Consider the following 26,745-nt stretch of genomic DNA (forward strand, 5'->3'; position numbering starts at 1 on the left):
GTGTAGACTGTGAAGATGTTGTTTCATGTCTATGTGATTTACTTACCACTGGCCTTTCAGCCTGTTTTTGTTGAGAGGCTGCTGCTTCCCCTGCTGGATGTGATAAACCCCAGGTGAAATGCTGCATGCAAGGGTTAATAGTGTAACCTATCCCTGGTACAGAAGTTGGTATTATCCACTCAGCTATACTGGATAATGTCTGTACAAAGGTAGCCCATGGGGGTTCAACTTGCACCTGTGTCCTCCTTGGATTTTTCAAGAGACTTTGGTGAAAGCTAAAACTATTTTTCTGAACCAGATCCTGAGATGTTAACCCAGCTTTGACAAATATGATATGAGTATTGGTGCTGCTGTGAGTGTATTTTCCTCACCCTTGCTGCTCTTAGACATGATACATAATTACACATTTGCACAGTGTACTACACAATTTGTGACTGTAATCACTTAAAATTTTGTTAAAGGGACATAAAATCCGACCCTACCCTGCTTTGTACAAGTATTGAAGATTGGAATAGACAGAAAAACTGACAGAATTATAGTAAATTCAGCAGTCACAGGTTATACATTAGTATAATAAGCAATATGCCGCGAGCCGGGGGAGCCAGGAGCAAGGGGGAAGCCAGCGGCCGGAGGGAGCCAGCAGCTGGTGGGGAAGGGAGCCTGCTGCCTGGGATAAAAACTTCTGTGCACAGATCAGTGGAGCAGGGAGCAGATAGTATTAACTTTCCCTATTAGCTTTTCCCACTGTGTTGTATAACTGATTGTCTTCCTTTGTCCATTACTGCATTTTATTGTTGATTCCCTGTATTTGTACTAAATTTATCCTTATCCTATCCATTTATTTACACAGATTTTTATTTATTAATTGTCCCTTATGCCTTTATTTATTGTTCATTATATATTCCTTATATATTGATTTTGATTTTATGAAGGTAACAGGGAGTTAGCACTAATGAAAAAATTGGGGTGGCTTAGATTGGTAATCTCACTCAATGCATGTCGTGCATGATGTATGCGCACCTGGCACAACAGTCTGAGTGTGGGTACATCTGTGCAAGATGTGACCGTACGGCTGCGCTGGAAGCCCCGGTAACTGATCTAGAGTGGACCGTTATGAGACTAAGTAGAATTCACAATCTCGAGCAAAGTTTAGATAGAATGGTGGAGGAGTTGCAGGGGGTTCACTGGTAGATGAGGAAGATCAGGTAGACAGCTGGGTCACAGTTAGAAGGAAGAAGAGGGGGAGGGGAAGAGAGGACATCTCCGATCTGCCAAACCCCAATAAATTAGCCCGATTGGATGAAGATTCTGAGGATGGAAGTGAGGAAATGACGGAACCAGAGGAGACAGTTTCCTCTAGCAACCAGAGGAGCGGTCCCTCCGGTGCAGATGGGAAAAATATAGTGAGGTACCTAGTCAGATTGTGGTGGTAGGGGATTCTATTATCAGGAAGACAGGGCAATCTGCTACCGGGACTGTGATCGCTGTACAGTCTGTTGTCCTTGAGCACTCGGGTACGGTACATCGCGAACAGGGTAGATTGTTGGGAGGGGCTGAAAAAGCGTTCTTGGAGCATGTTGGCACCAATGACAAAGTTAGTGGTAGGTGGGATGTCCTTAAGAAAGACTATAGGGACTTAGGCAAGAAACTTATGGCAAGGACATCTAGGGTAATATTCTCCTAAATATTTCCAGTACCACGTGTTAGCCCAGGGAGGCAGAGGGAGATCAGGGAGGTAAATGTGTGGCTTAGAGACTGGTGTAGGAAGGAGGGGTCTATGTTCCTGGAACACTGGGCGGACTTCTCAGTCAGGCGCCATCTTTGTCACGATGGATTGCAACTGAATGAGGAGGGGGCTGCGATGCTGGGGGGCAGGATGGTTAGAAGGTTGTAGCTTTTAACCTAGGAGCCTGGGGAGAGGGTTTAGCTAGAAGCTGTGGGTTAATCAGGAAGAGCAGTAAGGATGGGGGTAGTGAACAATTTGGGGTGGAGAAGTAGGGACCATAAGGTCAGATGGAAAGGGTATTTTGCATGGGTATTGACACCGGAAATATTGACACAGGTATTGCCAAGATATTCCCAATTTATTACCTAATGACGAATATGGCTTAGCAATATGGTATAAAGAAAATAATGTGCATAGCATATAATAAGGGAGGATAATAACATCAGGGACGGGGTTTAGAAAGTCTTAATAGGTTAAATAGAGATAGTAGTGAGGAAGGCTGTATTAAGCATGATGGGGTGGAAAGGGAGGGAGGAGAATAACAGTCAGTAAGGGTAAGTCTAGAAAGGCTCTTGTAAATATTAGTGATGAGCGGGTTCGGTTCCTCGGAATCCGAACCCGCCCGAACTTAAGCTTTTTTTACACGGGGCCGAGCGACTCGGATCTTCCCGCCTTGATCGGTTAACCCGAGCGCGGCCGAACGTCATCATCCCGCTGTCGGATTCTCGCGAGGCTCGGATTCTATCGCGAGACTCTGATTCTATATAAGGAGCCGCGCGTCGCCGCCATTTTCACACGTGCATTGAGATTGATAGGGAGAGGACGTGGCTGGCGTCCTCTCCGTTTAGAAATAGATAGAGAGTGAGAGTGAGACACTTCATTTACTGGAGCTTAGGAGGAGTACTCAGAGAGTGCAGAATTTTGCTGATAGTAGTTAGTTATACTAGTGACTGACCAGTGACCACCAGTGCAGTTTTATCCGTTCTCTGCCTGAAAAAAAAAACGATACACAGTGACACAGTCACATACCATATCTGTGCTCAGCCTCAGTGTGCTGCATCATCTCTATGTATAATATCTGACTGTGCTGAGTGCTCACTGCAGTGCTCACACAGCTTAATTGTGGGGGAGACTGTTATAACAGTTATAAGTTATAGCAGGAGCCAGGAGTACATATTTAACAGTGCACACTTTTGCTGCCAGAGTGCCACTGCCAGTGTGACTGACCAGTGACCACACTGACCACCAGTATATTGTGATTCTCTGCCTGAAAACTCGTCGTGTGACTCGTGTGGTGTTTTTTTATTCTATAAAAAACGCATTCTGCTGACAGACAGTGTCCAGCAGGTCTGTCATTAATATAATATATACCTGTCCTGCAGTAGTGATATATATATATATTTTTTATATCATTATCATCCAGTCTATACTAGCAGCAGACGCAGTACGGTAGTCCACGGCTGTAGCTACCTCTGTGTCGGCAGTCGCTCGTCCACCCATAATTGTTGTATACCACCTACCTGTGGTTTTTTTTTTCTATCTTCTTGATACTAGTAGCTTACTTTAGGAGTCTGCAGTGCTGCTGACAGTGTCCAGCAGGTCTGTCATTATATAATATATACCTGTCCAGCTGCAGTAGTGATATATATATATATATATTTTTTATATCATTATCATCCAGTCTATACTAGCAGCAGACGCAGTACGGTAGTCCACGGCTGTAGCTACCTCTGTGTCGGCAGTCGCTCGTCCACCCATAATTGTTGTATACCACCTACCTGTGTTTTTTTTCCCCTATCTTCTTGATACTAGTAGCTTACTTTAGGAGTCTGCAGTGCTGCTGACAGTGTCCAGCAGGTCTGTCATTATATAATATATACCTGTCCAGCTGCAGTAGTGATATATATATATATATATTTTTTATATCATTATCATCCAGTCTATACTAGCAGCAGACGCAGTACGGTAGTCCACGGCTGTAGCTACCTCTGTGTCGGCAGTCGCTCGTCCACCCATAATTGTTGTATACCACCTACCTGTGTTTTTTTTCCCCTATCTTCTTGATACTAGTAGCTTACTTTAGGAGTCTGCAGTGCTGCTGACAGTGTCCAGCAGGTCTGTCATTATATAATATATACCTGTCCGGCTGCAGTAGTGATATATATATATTTTTTATATCATTATCATCCAGTCTATACTAGCAGCAGACGCAGTACGGTAGTCCACGGCTGTAGCTACCTCTGTGTCGGCAGTCGCTCGTCCACCCATAATTGTTGTATACCACCTACCTGTGGTTTTTTTTCTATCTTCTTGATACTAGTAGCTTACTTTAGGAGTCTGCAGTGCTGCTGACAGTGTCCAGCAGGTCCGTCATTAATATAATATAAACCTGTCCGGCTGCAGTAGTGATATATATATATTTTTTATATCATTATCATCCAGTCTATACTAGCAGCAGACGCAGTACGGTAGTCCATGGCTGTAGCTACCTCTGTGTCGGCAGTCGCTCGTCCACCCATAATTGTTGTATACCACCTACCTGTGTTTTTTTTTTCTATCTTCTTGATACTAGTAGCTTACTTTAGGAGTCTGCAGTGCTGCTGACAGTGTCCAGCAGGTCCGTCATTATATAATATATACCTGTCCGGCTGCAGTAGTGATATATATATATTTTTTATATCATTATCATCCAGTCTATACTAGCAGCAGACGCAGTACGGTAGTCCACGGCTGTAGCTACCTCTGTGTCGGCAGTCGCTCGTCCACCCATAATTGTTGTATACCACCTACCTGTGGTTTTTTTTTTCTATCTTCTTGATACTAGTAGCTTACTTTAGGAGTCTGCAGTGCTGCTGACAGTGTCCAGCAGGTCCGTCATTATATAATATATACCTGTCCGGCTGCAGTAGTGATATATATATATATTTTATATCATTATCATCCAGTCTATTCTAGCAGCAGACGCAGTACGGTAGTCCACGGCTGTAGCTACCTCTGTGTCGGCAGTCGCTCGTCCACCCATAATTGTTGTATACCACCTACCTGTGTTTTTTTTTTTCTATCTTCTTGATACTAGTAGCTTACTTTAGGAGTCTGCAGTGCTGCTGACAGTGTCCAGCAGGTCCGTCATTATATAATATATACCTGTCCGGCTGCAGTAGTGATATATATATTTTTTTATATCATTATCATCCAGTCTATACTAGCAGCAGACGCAGTACGGTAGTCCACGGCTGTAGCTACCTCTGTGTCGGCAGTCGCTCGTCATCCATAAGTATACTAGTATCCATCCATCTCCATTGTTTAGCTGAGGTGCCTTTTAGTTGTGCCTATTAAAATATGGAGAACAAAAATGTTGAGGTTCCAAAAATAGGGAAAGATCAAGATCGACTTCCACCTCGTGCTGAAGCTGCTGCCACTAGTCATGGCCGAGACGATGAAATGCCATCAACGTCGTCTGCCAAGGCCGATGCCCAATGTCATAGTACAGAGCATGTAAAATCCAAAACACCATATATCAGTAAAAAAAGGACTCAAAAATCTAAAAGAAAATTGTCGGAGGAGAAGCGTAAACTTGCCAATATGCCATTTACCACACGGAGTGGCAAGGAACGGCTGAGGCCCTGGCCTATGTTCATGGCTAGTGGTTCAGCTTCACATGAGGATGGAAGCACTCAGCCTCTCGCTAGAAAAATTAAACGACTCAAGCTGGCAAAAGCACAGCAAAGAACTGTGCGTTCTTCGAAATCCCAAATCCACAAGGAGAGTCCAATTGTGTCAGTTGCGATGCCTGACCTTCCCAACACTGGACATGAAGAGCATGCGCCTTCCACCATTTGCACGCCCCCTGCAAGTGCTGGAAGGAGCACCCGCAGTCCAGTTCCTGATAGTCAGATTGAAGATGTCAGTGTTGAAGTACACCAGGATGAAGAGGATATGGGTGTTGCTGGCGCTGGGGAGGAAATTGACCAGGAGGATTCTGATGGTGAGGTGGTTTGTTTAAGTCAGGCACCCGGGGAGACACCTGTTGTCCGTGGGAGGAATATGGCCATTGACATGCCTGGTGAAAATACCAAAAAAATCAGCTCTTCGGTGTGGAAGTATTTCAACAGAAATGCGGAGAACAGGTGTCAAGCCGTGTGTTGCCTTTGTCAAGCTGTAATAAGTAGGGGTAAGGACGTTAACCACCTCGGAACATCCTCCCTTATACGTCACCTGCAGCGCATTCATCATAAGTCAGTGACAAGTTCAAAAACTTTGGGCGACAGCGGAAGCAGTCCACTGACCAGTAAATCCCTTCCTCTTGTAACCAAGCTCACGCAAACCACCCCACCAACTCCCTCAGTGTCAATTTCCTCCTTCCCCATGAATGCCAATAGTCCTGCAGGCCATGTCACTGGCAATTCTGACGAGTCCTCTCCTGGCTGGGATTCCTCCGATGCATCCTTGCATGTAACGCCTACTGCTGCTGGTGCTGCTGTTGTTGCTGCTGGGAGTCGATGGTCATCCCAGAGGGGAAATCGTAAGACCACTTTTACTACTTCCACCAAGCAATTGACTGTCCAACAGTCCTTTGCGAGGAAGATGAAATATCAGAGCAGTCATCCTGCTGCAAAGCGGATAACTGAGGCCTTGGCATCCTGGGTGGTGAGAAACGTGGTTCCGGTATCCATCATTACTGCAGAGCCAACTAGAGACTTGTTGGAGGTACTGTGTCCCCGGTACCAAATACCATCTAGGTTCCATTTCTCTAGGCAGGCGATACCGAAAATGTACACAGACCTCAGAAAAAGAGTCACCAGTGTCCTAAAAAATGCAGTTGTACCCAATGTCCACTTAACCATGGACATGTGGACAAGTGGAGCAGGGCAGGCTCAGGACTATATGACTGTGACAGCCCACTGGGTAGATGTATGGACTCCCGCCGCAAGAACAGCAGCGGCGGCACCAGTAGCAGCATCTCGCAAACACCAACTCTTTCCTAGGCAGGCTACGCTTTGTATCACCGCTTTCCAGAATACAGCTGAAAACCTCTTACGGCACGGCAACTGAGGAAGATCATCGCGGCATGGCTTACCCCAATTGGACTCTCCTGTGGATTTGTGGCATCGGACAACGCCAGCAATATTGTGTGTGCATTAAATCTGGGCAAATTGCAGCACGTCCCATGTTTTGCACATACCTTGAATTTGGTGGTGCAGAATTATTTAAAAAACGACGGGGGCGTGCAAGAGATGCTGTCGGTGGCCAGAAGAATTGCGGGACACTTTCGGCGTACAGGCACCACGTACAGAAGACTGCAGCACCACCAAAAACGCCTGAACCTGCCCTGCCATCATCTGAAGCAGGAGGTGGTAACGAGGTGGAATTCAACCCTCTATATGCTTCAGAGGTTGGAGGAGCAGCAAAAGGCCATTCAAGCCTATACAACTGAGCACGATATAGGAGGTGGAATGCACCTGTCTCAAGCGCAGTGGAGAATGATTTCAACGTTGTGCAAGGTTCTGCAACCTTTTGAACTTGCCACACGTGAAGTCAGTTCAGACACTGCCAGCCTGAGTCAGGTCATTCCCCTCATCAGGCTTTTGCAGAAGAAGCTGGAGACATTGAAGGAGGAGCTAACACAGAGCGATTCCGCTAGGCATGTGGGACTTGTGGATGGAGCCCTTAATTCGCTTAACAAGGATTCACGGGTGGTCAATCTGTTGAAATCAGAGCACTACATTTTGGCCACCATGCTCGATCCTAGATTTAAAGCATACCTTGGATCTCTCTTTCCGGCAGACACAAGTCTGCTGGGGTTCAAAGACCTGCTGGTGAGAAAATTGTCAAGTCACGCGGAACGCGACCTGTCAACATCTCCTCCTTCACATTCTCCTGCAACTGGGGGTGCGAGGAAAAGGCTCAGAATTCCGAGCCCACCCGCTGGCGGTGATGCAGGGCAGTCTGGAGCGACTGCTGATGCTGACATCTGGTCCGGACTGAAGGACCTGACAACGATTACGGACATGTCGTCTACTGTCACTGCATATGATTCTCTCCCCATTGAAAGAATGGTGGAGGATTATATGAGTGACCGCATCCAAGTAGGCACGTCAGACAGTCCGTACTTATAATGGCAGGAAAAAGAGGCAATTTGGAGGCCCTTGCACAAACTGGCTTTATTCTACCTAAGTTGCCCTCCCACAAGTGTGTACTCCGAAAGAGTGTTTAGTGCCGCCGCTCACCTTGTCAGCAATCGGCATACGAGGTTACATCCAGAAAATGTGGAGAAGATGATGTTCATTAAAATGAATTATAATCAATTCCTCCGTGGAGACATTGACCAGCAGCAATTGCCTCCACAAAGTACACAGGGAGCTGAGATGGTGGATTCCAGTGGGGACGAATTGATAATCTGTGAGGAGGGGGATGTACACGGTGATATATCGGAGGATGATGATGAGGTGGACATCTTGCCTCTGTAGAGCCAGTTTGTGCAAGGAGAGATTAATTGCTTCTTTTTTGGTGGGGGTCCAAACCAACCCGTCATTTCAGTCACAGTCGTGTGGCAGACCCTGTCACTGAAATGATGGGTTGGTTAAAGTGTGCATGTCCTGTTTATACAACATAAGGGTGGGTGGGAGGGCCCAAGGACAATTCCATCTTGCACCTCTTTTTTCTTTCATTTTTCTTTGCGTCATGTGCTGTTTGGGGAGTGTTTTTTGGAAGGGCCATCCTGCGTGACACTGCAGTGCCACTCCTAGATGGGCCAGGTGTTTGTGTCGGCCACTAGGGTCGCTTATCTTAGTCACACAGCTACCTCATTGCGCCTCTTTTTTTCTTTGCGTCATGTGCTGTTTGGGGAGGGTTTTTTGGAAGGGCCATCCTGCGTGACACTGCAGTGCCACTCCTAGATGGGCCAGGTGTTTGTGTCGGCCACTAGGGTCGCTTATCTTAGTCACACAGCTACCTCATTGCGCCTCTTTTTATCTTTGCGTCATGTGCTGTTTGGGGAGTGTTTTTTGGAAGGGCCATCCTGCGTGACACTGCAGTGCCACTCCTAGATGGGCCAGGTATTTGTGTCGGCCACTTGGGTCGCTGAGCTTAGTCACACAGCTACCTCATTGCGCCTCTTTTTTTCTTTGCGTCATGTGCTGTTTGGGGAGTGTTTTTTGGAAGGGCCATCCTGCGTGACACTGCAGTGCCACTCCTAGATGGGCCAGGTGTTTGTGTCGGCCACTTGGGTCGCTGAGCTTAGTCATCCAGCGACCTCGGTGCAAATTTTAGGAATAAAAATAATATTGTGAGGTGTGAGGTGTTCAGAATAGACTGAAAATGAGTGGAAATTATGGTTATTGAAGTTAATAATACTTTGGGATCAAAATGACCCCCAAATTCTATGATTTAAGCTGTTTTTTAGGGTTTTTTGAAAAAAACACCCGAATCCAAAACACACCCGAATCCGACAAAAAAAAAATCGGTGAGGTTTTGCCAAAACGCGTTCGAACCCAAAACACGGCCGCGGAACCGAACACAAAACCAAAACACAAAACCCGAAAAATTTCCGGTGCTCATCACTAGTAAATATAGATAAGATACCACTAAAACAAACGGACAATGGAGAGGCCAAGCTAAGATGTATGCTTGTGAATGCAAGAAGCCTATCGGGTAAAATGGGGGAATTGGAATGGCTTGTATCAAAGTCTCAGTATGATATTAGAGGTATTACGGAAACATGGTGGGACGACTCTCATGACTGGGTTGCGAATTTGGAGGGATATTTTAGACAGGCACTAAACGAGATTGATTGGGAAGTTTTGTTTCATGGTAAAGACACAACGGTAATGTGGGTAGCTTTAAAAGGGTTGCTTGATAGCAATATTCACAAATTCATTCCCATGAGCATATTCACAAATTCATTCCCATGAGCAGTAAACGCAGGAGTACTAAAAACAAACCAATGTGGCTTAATAAGGGGGTCAAAGAAGCAATGGCTAAAAAGAGGCGTGCTTTCAAAACCTTTAAATCTAATGGAGGGGAGGAGTCATTCCAGCATTACAAGGAATGCAATAAAAAATGCAAAAAAGTAATAATTGCAGCAAAATTGTAAATAAAAAGCAAATCGCTATAGAGAGTAAAAACAATCCTAAAAAGTTTTATAAATACATAAACAGTAAAAGGTTAAAGAAGGAGAACGTAGGCCCATTAAAAGATGAATTGGGAGCTTTGATAAACAATGATAAAATAAAAGCGGAAATACTGAACAATTTTTTTCCTCAGTATTCACCAGGGAGGATCAGTCAGAGAAAGTAGTGCATAAAGACAGTGATGGTAATGACTCTTGGCTGGATACTTGTTGTCCTGGAGAGACTAAGCAAAATAAAGATCCCAATACTTGATTTTCCACAGTTCAATCAGATCAGGCAAGGTACCTAAGGATTGGCGCATAGCGGAGGTAGTGCCTTTATTTAAAAAGGGAACTTAAAATAATTCTGGTAATTATAGACCAGTTAGCTTAACCTCTATAGTGGGCAAATTATTGGAAGGTATTTTGAGGGATAGCATAGAGGATTATCTGCAGGTTAATAAGATTATTAGCAAAAGTCAGCATGGGTTTGTAAGGGACAGATCATGTCCAACTAACAATTAGCTTCTACGAGGAAGTGAGCGAGAATCTTGATCAGGGAAAAGCAGTGGATGTGGTGTATTTAGATTTTGCAAAAGCCTTCAAAACAGTTCCTCACAGGAGACTGATCATCAAATTAAGGGAACTTAGTCTAGGATATACTATTTGTACATGGATAGGTAATTGGCTGGATAACATAGCACAATGAGTTGTGGTCAATGGGATGTTCTCTACCTGGGCACCAGTAGTTAGCGGAATACCACAAGGGTCCATACTTGGCCCGCTACTGTTCAATATATTTATCAACAATCTAGGAATAGTCCTGGAAAGCACAGTGTCAATCTTTGTGGATGATTCTAAGCTGTGTAAGGTAATTAATTCAGATAGCGATGTGGAGTCTCTACAAAATGACTTATTTAAACTTGACGCCTGGGTGTCTAAATGGGGAATGAGGTTCAATGTAGAAAAATGCAAAATTATGCATTTTGGGGAAAAACACAATATTGTGTTCAATTTTTGGCACCATATTATAAAAAAGATATGAGAACTAGAAAGGGTTCAAAGGCGGGCTACTAAATTGATTAAAGGGTTAGAGTCTCTGGAGTATGCAGCGACTAAGAGGAGACATTAATATGTTCACATATGTAAAGGGTCAGCACAAGGAGCTAGCAGCGGATTTGTGTAGTAAAATAACCCTGTATAGGACACGTGGGCACTCGCTGAGGCTAGAGGAGAGAAAATTCCATATACAACGTAGGAAAGGGTTCTTCACGGTAAGGGCAATAAAAAAGTGAAACTCCCTGCCGGAGAAGATAGTAATGGCAGACTCTGTAAATGTATTTAAAAACCGATTAGACACATTTCTAAGTGTAAAGGGTATCCAGGGTTATAGCATTTACCACAGTGACATTAATCTGGGAGTGGTAAGAATTATTATTGTCAATTGTTACTAAGCCATTACATCAGCAGGTACATTATAATATGATCAGCTGATCACAGAATACAGGTTGAACCCGATGGGCATTTTGCCTCTTTTCAACCTCACTAATTATGTAACTATGTAACTATTACCTTATATAGGAGTTTAACCGTATTGAGACACATAGCAAAAGAAACAACAGTAATAATTATTAGACTCGTATGCATCCGGCACTTATCCAACTATTCGCACTCAAAAAAAAAACTGTTGCAGCAGCTGAGAGAGAGTTACATGAAATGAGGAGCTGGTGCAGCTGGTTAATAAGCTGGAGGAAATCACAGGAACTATACAGCAGCTGCAGCAAATAAAGAGTCAAAAGTTATCATAATGCTGATTCCATGGACCTGTGTGTGGCTGGCCGTGATGCTGATGCAAAGGAGATCAAAGCTGGTGGTGAAGAAAACCTGCAGAGTTCCAGCTTAGATGTGGAGAGGTGGCTGTCTAGGAGAAGGTAGATCTGATGGCGGGTAACAAAGTGCCAGATGTGGCAGCTTCTAGGTACACATTGTGGATCTGGTGGTGGCTGTGGTCTCTCAGGGTCTGGTCTAGGATTGGCTATCAACCATTGATGATCAGGAATCATTGATGGTCTATACCTGATGATAACTAGTTTTACGATCAAAGGAAGAGAGCCAGGTAGTTACCCATGTCTGGTCAGCTCACTGTTGGACAATAGGGAGTAAACAAAAAGGGACAATGGTACCTTATATATGACTTATCCTTGAGTGTCCACTGTGGTGGTAGTAAACAATAGAAAACTAGGTCTAACATGAATACATTATCTAAAGGGTAACAGATAACGTAACACAATTGAATATATTAACAATATTAAGGTTGATTTAAACACAATATTGGGTGAGCAGTAATGGACATGTTATGGAGAATGAGGAAACAGATGAATGTATAGGGATATGGGGATAAAAAGTACATATCTGACATGAGAAATGAGGCATAGCTATATTGTCACAGACCTCTCATTTCCTCACAGTAGCCATGGGCCAGATGTTATTTCCCATCATTTACAGACTTCTGCCGCTGAACCGAGATGATAGGCTGTCAGCCAGTAGCCCTGCACCGCTCCGGCTCTTACATATAGTGTGCTGTTCCTGCTGGGAATGGGATGCCCCATCCACCTCACTGACTATCATAATTCTTATATAGAACTAAAGAATACTTCGATATAGTGGGCAATATAAACTGCCAGACAACATTTGTGGTTTATGTAATCTCCTGCATTTGCGGTTGCCAATATGTCGGTAGAACAATATGCTCTCTAGGTTTTTAGAACATAGAAGATTAATTCTTAAAAAGTCAACTAAACACCGTGTACCTAGACATGTTTACTCACTCCATGGAGGTGATTGTGGGGTTCTGTCCATACAGGGAGTTGAACATATAAAACAGACATTCCGAGGTGGGGATAGATATAACCTCCTCTGTAAGAGGGAAGCATACTGGATTTGTATGATAGATACTTTGTTCCCTCTAGGTCTCAACGAAAACATTGAGCTGAATAATATATGAATCAATATCTGTATGTTATTCTATTTTATCCTATAGCTTCCTTTTTTTTCTTCTTCCCTCCCCCCTTTTTTTCCCTGGCTGTTTTCTTATCCTTCTGTTGAGAAACTTAGTCTATCCATACATATATATCCTTTGAGATATCTACGGAGTATATTATACACATGGTACTTTGTATCTATCTCTGGATTATTCTTTGTCTAGTGTGATATGAGCTAAAAGAAAATGGGGTGACAATTCTTAGCGCTCTTTACAAACAGAAGTAAGGTGACAGCCTTCAAATGACAAACAAAGAATACCACCGTTCTTTCAATACAAACTTTCCAAAGACACAATATGTCAAATGAAAAAATGGCGCTCCTTTCTGTTCGTATTGTTCCTCAAAAAGAAAGAAATAAGTATATCATAGTGTAGTATGTTAAAAACACTTCCACTTTTTGTGTCAAGAAAAGGGGAATTTTTTTCACAGATTAATTAGAAACAAAATACTTTCCAAAAGTGATAGATCTGCCACACCTGTGTTATACACTTTCTAGAAATGCAATTATCTTTATATGTCCCTCAGTCAATGAGGTCTATACGTTTAAATGTATTAACCAGAGAGGGAACATATCATGGAGATTACTCAAGGATAAATAGGTGTGTAGATCAGCTGACGGCGGGGATTGTCTTGGGACACAGCTGGACCTACCATCGGATGAGAAGGACTGAATCTCCACAAGGGGTAACCGGGACTCCAAGAGGACTTTCTGTTTTCTCTCCCTTGCACTGTACATTTGCCATCTGTTCATTTTGGAGGATTGTAATAAAAGAATCTGCTTTTAAGAAACTGAAGTGTTCCTGACTCTGCCGGGTTGTAATACCTACACGTATATACCTCATTGGTTTGAGGTGTATATAAAGGTAATTTTATTACCATAAGGTGATCCACACGGGTATAACGGATTTGCTATCACTCACCCCCGACTTCAAATAACCTGTATGACCTGTTTCTGCTGGGCTAATCAGTGACACGTATACACCTCATTATTTTGAGGGGTATATAGAGGTAATTAGACTACCTAAAGGGGATCTACACACCTATTTATCCTTGAGTAATCTCCATGATATGTTCCCTCTCTGGTTAATACATTTAAACGTATAGACCTCATTGACTGAGGGACATATAAAGATAATTGCATTTCTAGAAAGTGTATAACACAGGTGTGGCAGATCTATCTCTTTTGGAAAGTATTTTGTTTCTAATTAATCTGTGAAAAAAATTCCCCTTTTCTTGACACAAAAAGTGGAAGTGTTTTTAACATACTACACTATGATATACTTATTTCTTTCTTTTTGAGGAACAATACGAACAGAAAGGAGCGCCATTTTTTCATTTGACATATAGTGTGATATGAGCAACAATAGACTCATATATATATATATTATATATATTCACCAATTTACACTGAATATGACGATGCACATGGCTTACTCAGATGGTCTCTGTCACAATGACTGATGATTCAGAAAAGATTTTTCAGTTTAATTATTATCTGTATATCTTCGGAACATCTATTTGAATATTTTCTCTCCTACTATTTCGAATACAGTGGTTTGGTCCGATATGCTTTGGGTGGGTTATAAATAGTTTATACAGCTGTAGATATTTCCTTCACCTTAATCTTGCCACAACTTGTGATTTATTTGTTGCCTCTTCTCAATATACGTACCTAATAGATTAAACCTATAATATAAATGTATTCTCCAATAACAACCATTGGGGTGTGATTCAACCGTTCTAAATGGCTATAAACATTAAAACATATGAACAATTCTATATAAAGTAATTGAGTCTAGGTTGGATTTGAACCGATGACCTCTCTCACTGTTGCTCAGTCACTTACTCACTGAGCTATTTTAGCTGTCTAGTTATTATGAGCTCTTTTGAAATACTTGTTTCTTGGAGCTTTCTAATTAAATTAATGGTTATACTCAGAGATTCCTTTTTATATTGAATATATGTGTTTTCAGAAAGTGGTGGGAATAACTTGAAACACGAAACCCCTTCAAAGGAATAGAGAGGATGATAAATATTCAAACTATATATAAAAAATAATCTCTATAAATCTCTATAAAGCAAGACGTATTTAAAGTCAAAGTAATAAAGCAACATATTAGGTATCTGTGTGTCTATTAGAAATTCTATCTGTATATACATATATATGGGGATTAGTGTGTTCTTTGTTTTCCCACCACTATCTACTATAAGTACTAATTTTATTGTTTAAGCTTGATATTACAGGTTGAGTATCCCATATCCAAATATTCCGAAATACGGAATATTCTGAAATATGGACTTTTTTGAGTGAGAGTGAGATAGTGAAATCTTTGTTTTTTGATGTCTCAATGTACACAAACTTTGTTTAATACACAAAGTTATTACAAATATTGTATTAAATGACCTGTAGGCTGTTTGTATAAGGTGTATATGAAACATAAATGAATTGTGTGAATGTAGACACACTTTGTTTAATAAAGTTATTAAAAATATTGGCTACAATTACCTTCAGGCTGTGTGTATAAGGTGTATATGTGACATAAATGCATTCTGTGCTTAGATTTAGGTCCCATCGCCATGATATCTTATTATGGTATGCAATTATTCCAAAATACGGAAAAATCCCATATCCAAAATACCTCTGGTCCCAAGCATTTTGGATAAGGGATACTCAACCTGTATCTGTATAGTTCCTTTTTCTTTTTAACAAAAGAGCACCTGTATTAATTACATCATGTGGATCAACTCTATACAAATTAAGCAACACCGAGCATTCACTCAGGTGTGCATATCACCACTCAAAAGCCAGGACAAGTTAAAGCAGTGTAATGACACAAAGAGTATGTGGCGCAGTCTGCAATATATTACGGATTATAAACCCAGGAAGGCGGTGCCAAGTGCAGTAAATAGCACTATGGCGGAAGATTTAAACATCTTCTATTCAAGATTTGATAGACATGATTTGACCAGTGTTGAAACGGTTGGGATTAGACCTGGTGAGGCCTCGTTAGTCTTGGATGAGCAAGAGGTGCTGAAGTGTCTTAGAGGTGTTAGTACAGGCAAATCTGCTGGCCCAGACGGGATTCAAGGAAAAGTTCTTAGGAATTGCTGTAATGAATTAGCTGGGATTTTTACAGTAATATTTAATATCTCTCTGCAGGTCTGTAAAATACCCAAGTGTTTTAAGTATACAGAAATTATCCCTATACCCAAAAAGGGTGTACCAAAGTGTTTAGATGATTATCGGCCCATTGCGCTAACATCATTAGTTATGAAATGCTTTGAACGGCTGATATTAAAACATATTAAATTCCACTTTCCTGCAAACTTTGATCCCTTCCAATTTGCGTATCGCCAGAATAGTTCTACAGAGGACGCAGCCCTGACTGTTTTACATCAGGCACAGACCCACTTAAAGAAGAAAGGGACTTATGTGAGAATTTTATTTGTGGATTTTAGTTCCGCGTTCAATACTATTGTACCAACATCTTTGGCCTCCAAGCTTTTTAACCTAGGCGTAAATGGGTTCACGTGCAATTGGATTTTAAACTTTTTGACAGCTAGGCCGCAAGTAGTCAGGCTTGGTAAAATTATGCCTGGTGAGATCTGTATATGCACGGGGGTCCCACAAGGGTGCGTTCTGAGCCCGCTACTATATTCTTTATTTACGCATGATTGTTTTTCAACTTCTGATTCCGTTAAAGTGGTGAAATTTGCAGACGACACGGCAGTTGTCGGTTTGATAAGTGGTAACGATGAGTCAGCTTATAGATCCGAAATTTTACGCCTACTGGAATGGAGTAAAGCAAACTGTTTGGTTTTAAACACGTCTAAAACAAAGGAAATGGTTGTTGATTTTAGGCGGGGTTGTAATAGACCATTATTTCCTGTGTCTTTGGATGGAAGCCGATTGAGGAGGTGGTCTCTTTTAAATTTTTAGGTACATATATTACATATATTACAAATGACCTAACTTGGTCTGTGAATAGTCTCTTTTTGATTAAAAAGGCGCAGCAACGCCTTTTCTTTTTGAGGAGGCTTAGAGCTGTTTGTTTAAGCACATGCACTTTGGTTAGGTTTTATCATAGTATCGTAGAGAGTGTTTTTACGTACGGGATGATAGTGTGGTTTGGAAATTGCACTGTAGCGGACCGAATAGCTTTCGAGAGGGTGGTTAAAACGGCTAGTAGGACCATTGGGGTGCCTCTGCCAAGTATGAAAGACTTGTATACCAAAAATGTATTAAGGAAAGCTAGGAGTATACTTACTGACGAGAGTCATCCAAATTGTTTGATCTTTGAAAGATTGCCATCTTTAAAACGGTTCAGGAGTATCCGCGCTCACACAAATCGCATGTCAAATAGCTTTTTTTCCAACTGCTATCCGGCTGTTAAACGATCAGTAGGTTGTGTACATATGTTTTCCATAATGTGGCAAAATGTTACTGTTATTTTTCATGGCTGTGGGAGACTCTGATTGTATTTTCATTGACCTTTTCGTTGTCGATTATGTTAATGACAAATAAAGTATATTATTATTATTATATTATCTATGGGCCTTAATGAAAGCATAAATTATAGTGCTTTTCTTTAAGCACGACCTGACTTCCAAATTACCATTTAGTCCTTTTGTCATCTAACTGCTTTCCCTCTCACAGTGCCAGGTAGCACTCACACTCACCACCGTACCCCATAACCTGGTACTGCTGATCCATTAACATTACCCCTTATTCTCTCCCTTTCCTTTTCCTCCCCTTGCATCCCGCCCTACACTGTGCAAGTACCCACCTCACAATGTGTCCTTTTACCTCACAAGGGTCACCTACTTAATTTGGTCCAGGCATCTCAGTGTTCACCCACCCCTTTTTTTCCCCTATGAACCACCCCTTTACTAAGCTTACTCACCATGCCCACACCCAACAACCAATGGGTGCAATGTGTAACCCCACACTTATCTACACAGTCAAACCATTGACCTACACGTTAGCCACATTTCTTTTCTATGTGTCACTATCACACAATTACCCTCACTCTCACGGTGGGCTCACCACCTCCTCCATGACATTCCAACCTCAACCACGCCCACCATTTATATCTTATTGGCACATACCCTTAACACCACACTCCTATACGTATACACCTATTTGTATTCAGGCACAATATAGTCCTATCTGACCAACAGCCAACCTTTGGCTTTACGTATTTATCACCTATTTTCTCTTATATTTAATGGTAACCTAATTCAGACTATCCCCTCTAGATTTGTTGTTATCGGGGATCACTCATCCATACAACATCAACAAGATTTTTTCTTCTTTTTCCGTTTTTTCGTAAGGATCAATAGCTTAATCCAGGCCTGGCCAACCTGTGGCTCTCCAGATGTTGTGAAACTACACATCCCAGCATGCCCTGCCACAGTTTTAGCATTCCTTAATCACAAAACTGTGGCAAAGCATGATGGGACTTGTAGTTTTACAACAGCTGGAGAGCCACAGGTTGGCCAGGCCTGGCTTAATCGGTCATTGTACCTAGCAGACACTGTTAATTAGCAAAAAATTCCCGATATGGGACACAGGCTATATCTAATACTGAGGTATTGTAAAACCCAGACCTATACCTAAGTTCTGGTGTACAACTGTCCCAACTAATAATCTATCAGTCGGCAGCAACATATCTAATAGACTGGCCCGGGGAAGCTCCAATACAGTCCCACTCGTGGATCAGACCATACGCCCTGAATACGCTCGGTTGCCGAGCGACAGGATGCCCTAACCCCGATGGTCCATCTGATTCCTCGAGGAAGGTGATGTCATCCACAGCAGCTAGGACGTCTTGTATCCTAGGAACATGACGCCTGAATCCCGGATATGACGTTACGCAGCTGGGCCCGGGATATAATCTGAAATATATAATCAGTTATCCCTGCGGCCCGAGTGTGTCAACCCACTATGCTAACGAGGTTACTAACTAATTTATTAAGAGTTTGGGGGCTCTAATACAGTCCCACCTGCTTGGTATACAGAACGTCACGTGCACACTCGGTTGCCGAGCAACAGGACGCTCCAACCCTGACGGCCTATCCGATCTCTGGAAAAAGATGACGTCACCTAAAACATTCGAGGACGTCCTGTATCCTAGCAACGCGACACCGGAAATGACGTTACGCAACAGGGCTCAGGACATATAAGTATCTGAAATAGGTAAAGCGGTCATCCCTGCGGCCAGAATATATTAAACCACTGTACTAACGAGGACACCAATAAAGAGTTTATCAACATTCTCTCCCTTCTCCTCGTTTGTCTCTTTGCTAAAGCAAGAGTTATAGGTTGCCTAGCAACTTGATCAAATCCACCACTTCCGCTGAGCACAGCGGAAGTTTGACGATGATTACAAGCCAATTGAGCACATCGCAGCTATTGGCTAATAACTAATTATACAGGTATTTAAACCTCAGACCAGCAGCATTGGAAGTGAACAAGCCCGCAGGACGGGTGAAACGCGTTTTCCAGCATGACCTACCCCATTCCAGCATAAATCACTACAATACGAACTAAGGACCTGGGAAGTACATCTTGCATTTTGCAATCTAGTGACTGACCCAGGGACCTGGGCAGGGACCAGTACCCCTTTGTGCTTTTTGTTGTTTTTTCTTTTTTTTTCTTTAATGTTTTTCTCATTTGAGTATATGCAGCAATTTGGCATGTCCTTTTCGTGACCCTAATTAGGGCATCCCAGTGATCTGGGCAGTGACTGCTACTTCTAACAATTTTCCACAAATATTTTGTGTCATATATATATATATATATATATATTTTGCCAATTGTTATTTTTTGCTCTTTTCAAATCACAGCATCATAATTACTATAATCATCTTAATTACCATTGTCATTTTATGATTCTTTTTGAATAGCACCGAAGAGAGAATAATAATAATAATATGTAGCCAATTAGTATCTGCAGGGGCCTGTCCTCTCCCCTTACCTGGTATACTGGTAACAGGAGTATTCTCTAACATACCCTAAATTGTGAATTTTTCTAACGTCTCTATACCATACCGGATGTTCCAGGGACCTAGGCAGGATTATCATACCATTACCTCTCTGAAATAACCTATCAGTTGTGCTGTAAGCTATACACAGTGTTCTTTTCTGATAATCTTTGCAGCATATGTGTTAATAAGTACAATAACAGGTACCCATTTGGGCCTGTGTACCAACCTTCAGTCAATTGGGCTTATGCCCAATCATTCTTAACTTTGATTCTATTTTGGCTCTAATACCAAGCTGACATCCGACTCAATCTCCTTTCAGCTCCTTTCTCCCCCCCCCTCACCTTCTTCTCCTTGCTCTTCCCCTCCTTTCCTTCCTCTTTTTCTCTTCCTTTTCACTTCTGTATATATCTGCGGACTCTCATCCATGATCCACAGGTTTACCCTGTGCCTAACATAGACAGCAGATCCGCCCCGTTTTCTGACAATCTTCTTTAGGTGCACTCTCATTGGTGAGTCGGCTATAGCAGGCCCAAGAAATTACTACCATACCCCACCGATAAAGCCCGATCTCGTCCGTTCTTGGAAGCAAAACGGTGGTGGGCTGGGTCAGTATCTGTGAGGGTGACCCCCAGAGAACATCCGGTGTTGTAATTTGTGACATCCTCGACTCTTAGCCAACAGCAGGATCACCACATTCTCCCTGAATCATTTCTTTTGCTTATTCTTCTGATCTGTGTACCGTTTCCCTTTATTCATTATAGATCCAAAGTTGGTCAATACTAATCAGGATCTACATTTTTTACTATAATTCGGTCCAATGACCCTTGGAGGTCTTATTAATACAAGCTGAGCTTGTGCTGGTGGGATAGGATTAGGATGTAGAGCCAGAGTGTCTACATCCCTCCTGAAGTCTACTAATATAGACTAACCAGAACATTTCCAATTTTCTAAAAAATGTCTACATTTCCTTAATTTTAATAATTGTGGTGGACTATATAAGTGTGGATTTTTTTCTTAGAGTTATGAGTTAATAAAAGTTGTTTTAATACCTTCATACTAACAAATATAAACAAGAGTGCACCCACACAAGAGTCTTCTGTAAATCCTTTTCTTCCAGGTTGTTTCTGACTCTGGGAGCACCACCAGACTTATCAAAATACGAATCATTCGTACATATCATATGTTATTCTGGTACTCTATCATTATTGTTATCACTATTTTTTCTGTACCTTCAGAAAACTGGTGCGGAATCACGTCTACTTTGTGAGATACAATCTATATCGTCTAAGGCATCCAGTTGCCGCATAGGAGCTGCTATCTAATAATCAGTATATTTGGTGCTCATTTAATACATGTAGCATTGCATTAGCACCTGATTTAGCTAGGTAATTATATCTTGCATTTTGTCACCTCACTGACGTGACAGGCTCAGCTGTCAGTCATGCAGCCCCACTGCGCCCACTCTCTCCGTACTCATACATACATGCCTTTCTGGGAGTGTCTCGTCCTGGTCAGTTATGCAGCCCCACTGCACCCACTCTCTCTGTACTCATACATACATGCCTTTCTGGGAGTGTCTCGTCCTGGTCAGTTATGCAGCCCCACTGCACCCACTCTCTCCGTACTCATACATACATGCCTTTCTGGGAGTGTCTCATCCTGGTTGTCAGTGAGACAGTATATCTGGCACAGCTGTGTAATCATGATGTGTGTGTGTATGCTTAGTGAGTACTGCTAGCAGCAAGTCTTACAGCTTAACTGCAGTGTAGCAGTGGGGTGTGGGGGAGAAGGGGGTTGCTACACCAATGAGTCAAGGAATGGAGTAGTTGGATGGGACTCACACAGCAGGTGGTGAAAAGCTTAAAAAGGAGGAGTGGTTGGAAGGGGAAGCAACTGGTAGGTTCAGAGGGGATTAGTGAGGGTAAGGACTCTCAAAGGAAATTGGAGTGGGAGCACAGAGGTTCCAAACTGGGTAAAGAGCAGCTTTTAGGAAGGAAATAGGTGAGCCAGACCCTGTGGTTGACCCTTCTCTGCCTCATGTGGGGTGGATCCTTGGACTCTCCAGTTCCTCAGGAGGCTGTGGATTCTTCTTGCCCACTACCTGGTGGTTCTGTGGCTATCTCAGGCCATGAACCTCCCAGATGCCTGGCCTCCAGATGAACATGAAATGGTCATGGAGGTGGTCCTGGGCTCTGTGAAGGTGGAAAAAGCAAAGGAAAGTTGTGTCCCTTCTGAAGGGGCAATGGTGGACATTGTGAATGGTGAAGGGAAGGTTTTTGTGGGTGAAGAGGGAGTTATGCCATATATCCCAGAAGCATGGGTCCTCAGCCTATATGATGTGCCACAATTAATGTGGCCTCTGTCTTGTCCGACTAAGCTTGGTTTACGGGCTTTTTAATTTTTTTAAGCAGGATAAAGGCTGATTTTTTTATTTCTGCAGTAGACTAGAATAAGCCCAGACAGTCCCACTTCCATTATACCACCTGAATGTGACGGTCAGTGACCACCGTGCCATCACTTACCTGTATGCTTACACGAAACAGAATGATGGAACACTTACACGGTTTCTTTACATCTTCTGGGGTCCACTCCGAGATTAGACATTATGGCGTAATTACTCAGACGGGAATATAAAACAGATAAAAAAAATAAAAGCTTTAATGTAATAATTAGATGCAAACAAAAGCTTTTATTATGAAATCATACAGGGGAGTATCCGCACCATCTAGATGTAACATACAACAAACCACCGCAGATGTAACCCGGGTGACTCTAATGCACATGGTAATGTACAGGGTATATATGGATAGGATCTTGTATCAGAAAACACTCAGCACTCCTTATCAAGATGAGTGTCTGCAACAAGTTAGGCAAACTAGAAGTGACAACACGTTCCAATGGCCGCCATATTGTCGTGCAGCAATACAGATTGTGCAAACTGGTATTAGACATTCACATTTACACAAAGCACACGATACAAAATAAACAGCAGAAAAAAGACCTAAGCATTTGGGATGTATTATTTAGGAAGTAAATAGAGGTACATTAATGAAAAGCGTAACAGTCATCAGCCTGCTTGTGAAGGTCTCTAGAGTGGAGGCCTCTTAGACTGTGCAAGGCAGGGCTGCAAAGCTAAAAGTTCAACCCATAAATGAATGACAGGAGATTCTTGGTACTGCTGGTAACAGTCCTTCATCTGTAGAAGCCAGCAGGGCAGTAAGGAGGCAGAAGCTGCTTCTAGTACCTTGGACAATGTAATGTTGGGCTGCGAAGGTCAGTTAGCCAATTATGAAATAGATTTGTCATCTTACAGGCAGCCAGTGAAGGGAGTAGAGAATGGGTGTTATGTGGCAGGAACGGGTTAGGTAACAGCTTGGCTGCTGCATTCTGTACTAGCTGCAAGCTCTGTAATTCTTTTGCTGGGTGACCCAGGTAGATGGCATTGCAGTAGTCTATGAACTTCTGAGGGAATCAAGAGCTTGATTCTGGCTATGGTCCACAGATGGAAGAATGTGGATTTGTATGTGGCGGATACCGGATGTCTGTGTCAGCCACATACCAGGACAACACAAAGATTCAGCACATGTTCAGTATTTTGCTATTCTGAACACCAAAGCATAAATCCAGATGGTTGGTAAAGCTGTAGTCTTGTCTTTTGTTGGTGAGCTTCTATTATGTTTCACAAAGAGTGAGTCACAGCCAACTGGTATCATCCACCCCTGGCGCTCAGCTAGACAACCATTTAGGATTGGTATTTGGTTCTCAGTACATGGAGCAAAAAGCAGGTAATCAGCATAACAGTGGTAGACCAGGCCATGATGTCTGATTATATCACCCAGTGGTAGCATGTATATTTTATAAAGCATAGGAGATAGGATTCACCCTTGAGGAACATTGGACGACAGTGATAATTATACTCCAGAAGATTTAAATGGTTCCGTACTTGGGTAATGTCTAATGTGTTCAACAAGAGCGGATTTATTTCTCTCACGGCATGAAAATGGCTTCTCACCTGTGTGACTCCTCTGATGTGTGACAAGATCTGATTTCCTTACAAAACATTTCCCACACTCAGAACAGGAAAATGGCTTCTCACCTGTGTGACTTCTCTGATGTAAAACAAGATGTGATTTCTGTGCAAAACATTTCCCACACTCAGAACAGGAATACGGCTTCTCACCTGTATGACTTCTCTGATGTATAACAAGAGCTGATTTCCGTACAAAACATTTCCCACACTCAGAACAGGAAAATGGCTTTTCACCTGTGTGACTTCTCTGATGTAAAACAAGATGTGATTTCTGTGCAAAACATTTCCCACACTCAGAACAGGAATACGGCTTCTCACCTGTATGACTTCTCTGATGTATAACAAGAGCCGATTTCCGTACAAAACATTTCCCACACTCAGAACAGGAAAATGGCTTCTCACCTGTATGACTTCTCTGATGTAAAACAAGAGCTGATTTCTGTGTGAAACATTTCCTACACTCAAAACAGGAATATGACTTCTCACCTGTGTGACTTCTCTGATGTGTGACAAGATCTAATTTCCGTACAAAACATTTCCCACACTCAGAACAGGAAAATGGCTTCTCACCTGTGTGACTGTTCTGATGTAAAACAAGATGTGATTTCTGTACAAAACATTTCCCACACTCAGAACAGGAAAATGGCTTCTCACCTGTATGACTTCTCTGATGTAAAACAAGATGTGATTTCTGTGCAAAACATTTCCCACACTCAAAACAGGAATATGGCTTCTCACCTGTGTGACTGTTCTGATGTAAAACAAGATATGATTTCTGTGAAAAACATTTCCCACACTCAGAACAGGAATACGGCTTCTCACCTGTGTGACTTCTCTGATGTGGAACAAGATTTGATTTCAGTGCAAAACATTTCCCACACTCAGAACAGGAATATGGCTTCTCACCTGTGTGACTTCTCAGATGTATAACAAGAGCTGATTTCTGTGCAAAACATTTCCTACACTCAGAACATGGAAATGGACTCTCACCTGCCTTAGCTGGCTGATTGGTAATACGCTTTGTGTTCTGTGTAAAACATTTGGCATCTATAGAACAGGAAAACACTGTATCTACTGTCAGAGCTGTAACAGATGCACCAATATCAGAGTGATCAGGAGAACATTTCCCAGTATCAGAGGGATCAGCTGATAGAGCTGGATGTATAATTGGGGTAATGGGGTTAGCTCCTGGAAAATCCTGTCTACTGTCGTTATCGGTTATTTCAGAATCCAGGGATAACATTAGATGTCCTTCTGAGATGTTCCTGTTTGTGTGTCCATCTGCTGGAAATAAAATACATTAATATATAAAATGAATAGACAAGACCCAGGGTGTTACAGGACACAATATATAATTCTATAAACTGACATTTTTTCTTGAAATCATTGCTTTTATGTTTATTAAAAAACAAAAAAAGCTAGGATGCTTAGACTGGAGCTTGATCAACACTGAACGCTCATGTGGGATTACTAGATGTAACATGGACGCTCATGTGGGAGTACCTTAGGTGACAAATGCAAAATCATGCACTTGGGTCTCAAAAATTTAAAGGCTAAATATAGTAGTAATGGCACTATACTGGAAACTACTGAGGAGGAAAGGGATCTAGGAGTCACTATTTCAGATGACTTATAGGCAGGTAAGCAATGTAACAAAGCAATGAGGAAGGCTAGTCAGATTCTTGGCTGCATTGGGAGAGGAATCAGCAGCAGAAAGAAAGAAGTAATAATGCCACTGTATAGGTCATTGGTACGGCCTCATCTAGAATACAGTGTTCAATTCTGGAGGCCATATCTTCAAAAGGATATTAATACATTAGAAACTGTACAAAGAAGGGCAACTAAAATGGTGCATGGCCTACATCACAAAACATACCCAGAAAGACTAAGAAATCTCAATATGTATAGTTTGGAGCAGAGAAGGGAAAGGGGGGACATGATAGAAACTTTCAAATATATCAAGGGTTTTAACAAAGTCCATTCTCCAAATGAAGAGAAGCAATAGAACACGGGGACATGCACTGAGACTGGAGTGGGGGTAAGGGGGGGGGGTTGCAGGGGAAATTTGCGGAAAAATTACTTCACAGAAAGGGTAGTGGACAAGTGGAAAGGCTAAAACAGTATAGAAATTTAAACATGCATGGGATAGACATAAGGATATCCTTACAAAGAAATAAGGATCAAATAAGGTTAGAGATAAAAATAATGTAAATAAAAAAAAAGGGGGCAGACTAGATGGGCCAAGTGGTTCTTATCTGCCGTCAAATTCTATGTTTCTATGACATGGACGCTCATGTGGGATTACTAGAGGTTACATGGACGCTCATGTGGGATTACTAGAGGTGACACGGGCGCTCATGTGGGATTACTAGAGGTGACACGGGCGCTCGTGGGATTACTAGAGGTGACACGGGCGCTCATGTGGGATTACTAGAGGTGACATTGACGCTCGTAGGTTTACTAGAGGTGACATGGGCGCTCATGTGGGATTACTAGAGGTGACATGGACGCTCATGTGGGATTTCTAGAGGTGACACGGACGCTCATGTGGGATTACTAGAGGTTACATGGACGCTCATGTGGGATTACTAGAGGTGACATGGGCGCTCATATGGGATTACTAGAGGTGACATGAACGCTCATGTGGGATTACTACAGGTGACATGGGTTTTGCAATAATAAAACAGCAAAGAAGAGAAAGTGCTGTCCTGTTTGCGCAATAATAATAGGATTTTAATATACCTACCAGTAAATCCTTATTTCGTAGTCCGTAGAGGATGTTGGGGATGCATCAAAGACCATGGGGTATAGATGGAGCCTTGGGAACTATAAAATTTGAATAGTGTGGGTT

General features: G+C 42.3%; 1 protein-coding gene across 1 annotated transcript in view; it reads right to left on the minus strand.

Annotated features, from left to right (window-relative positions):
• LOC135056207 (uncharacterized) overlaps positions 1–26,745 on the minus strand; it is a 212,970-nt gene that overhangs the window by 87,782 nt on the left and 98,443 nt on the right. Inside the window, exon 10 of the mRNA XM_063961078.1 lies at positions 23,788–24,801. Coding sequence (XP_063817148.1) covers positions 23,788–24,801 — 1,014 coding nt within the window. The remainder of the gene's footprint in view (positions 1–23,787; positions 24,802–26,745) is intronic.

This window comes from Pseudophryne corroboree, chromosome 3, assembly GCF_028390025.1.
Source record: "Pseudophryne corroboree isolate aPseCor3 chromosome 3, aPseCor3.hap2, whole genome shotgun sequence".
Classification (NCBI taxonomy): domain Eukaryota; kingdom Metazoa; phylum Chordata; class Amphibia; order Anura; family Myobatrachidae; genus Pseudophryne; species Pseudophryne corroboree.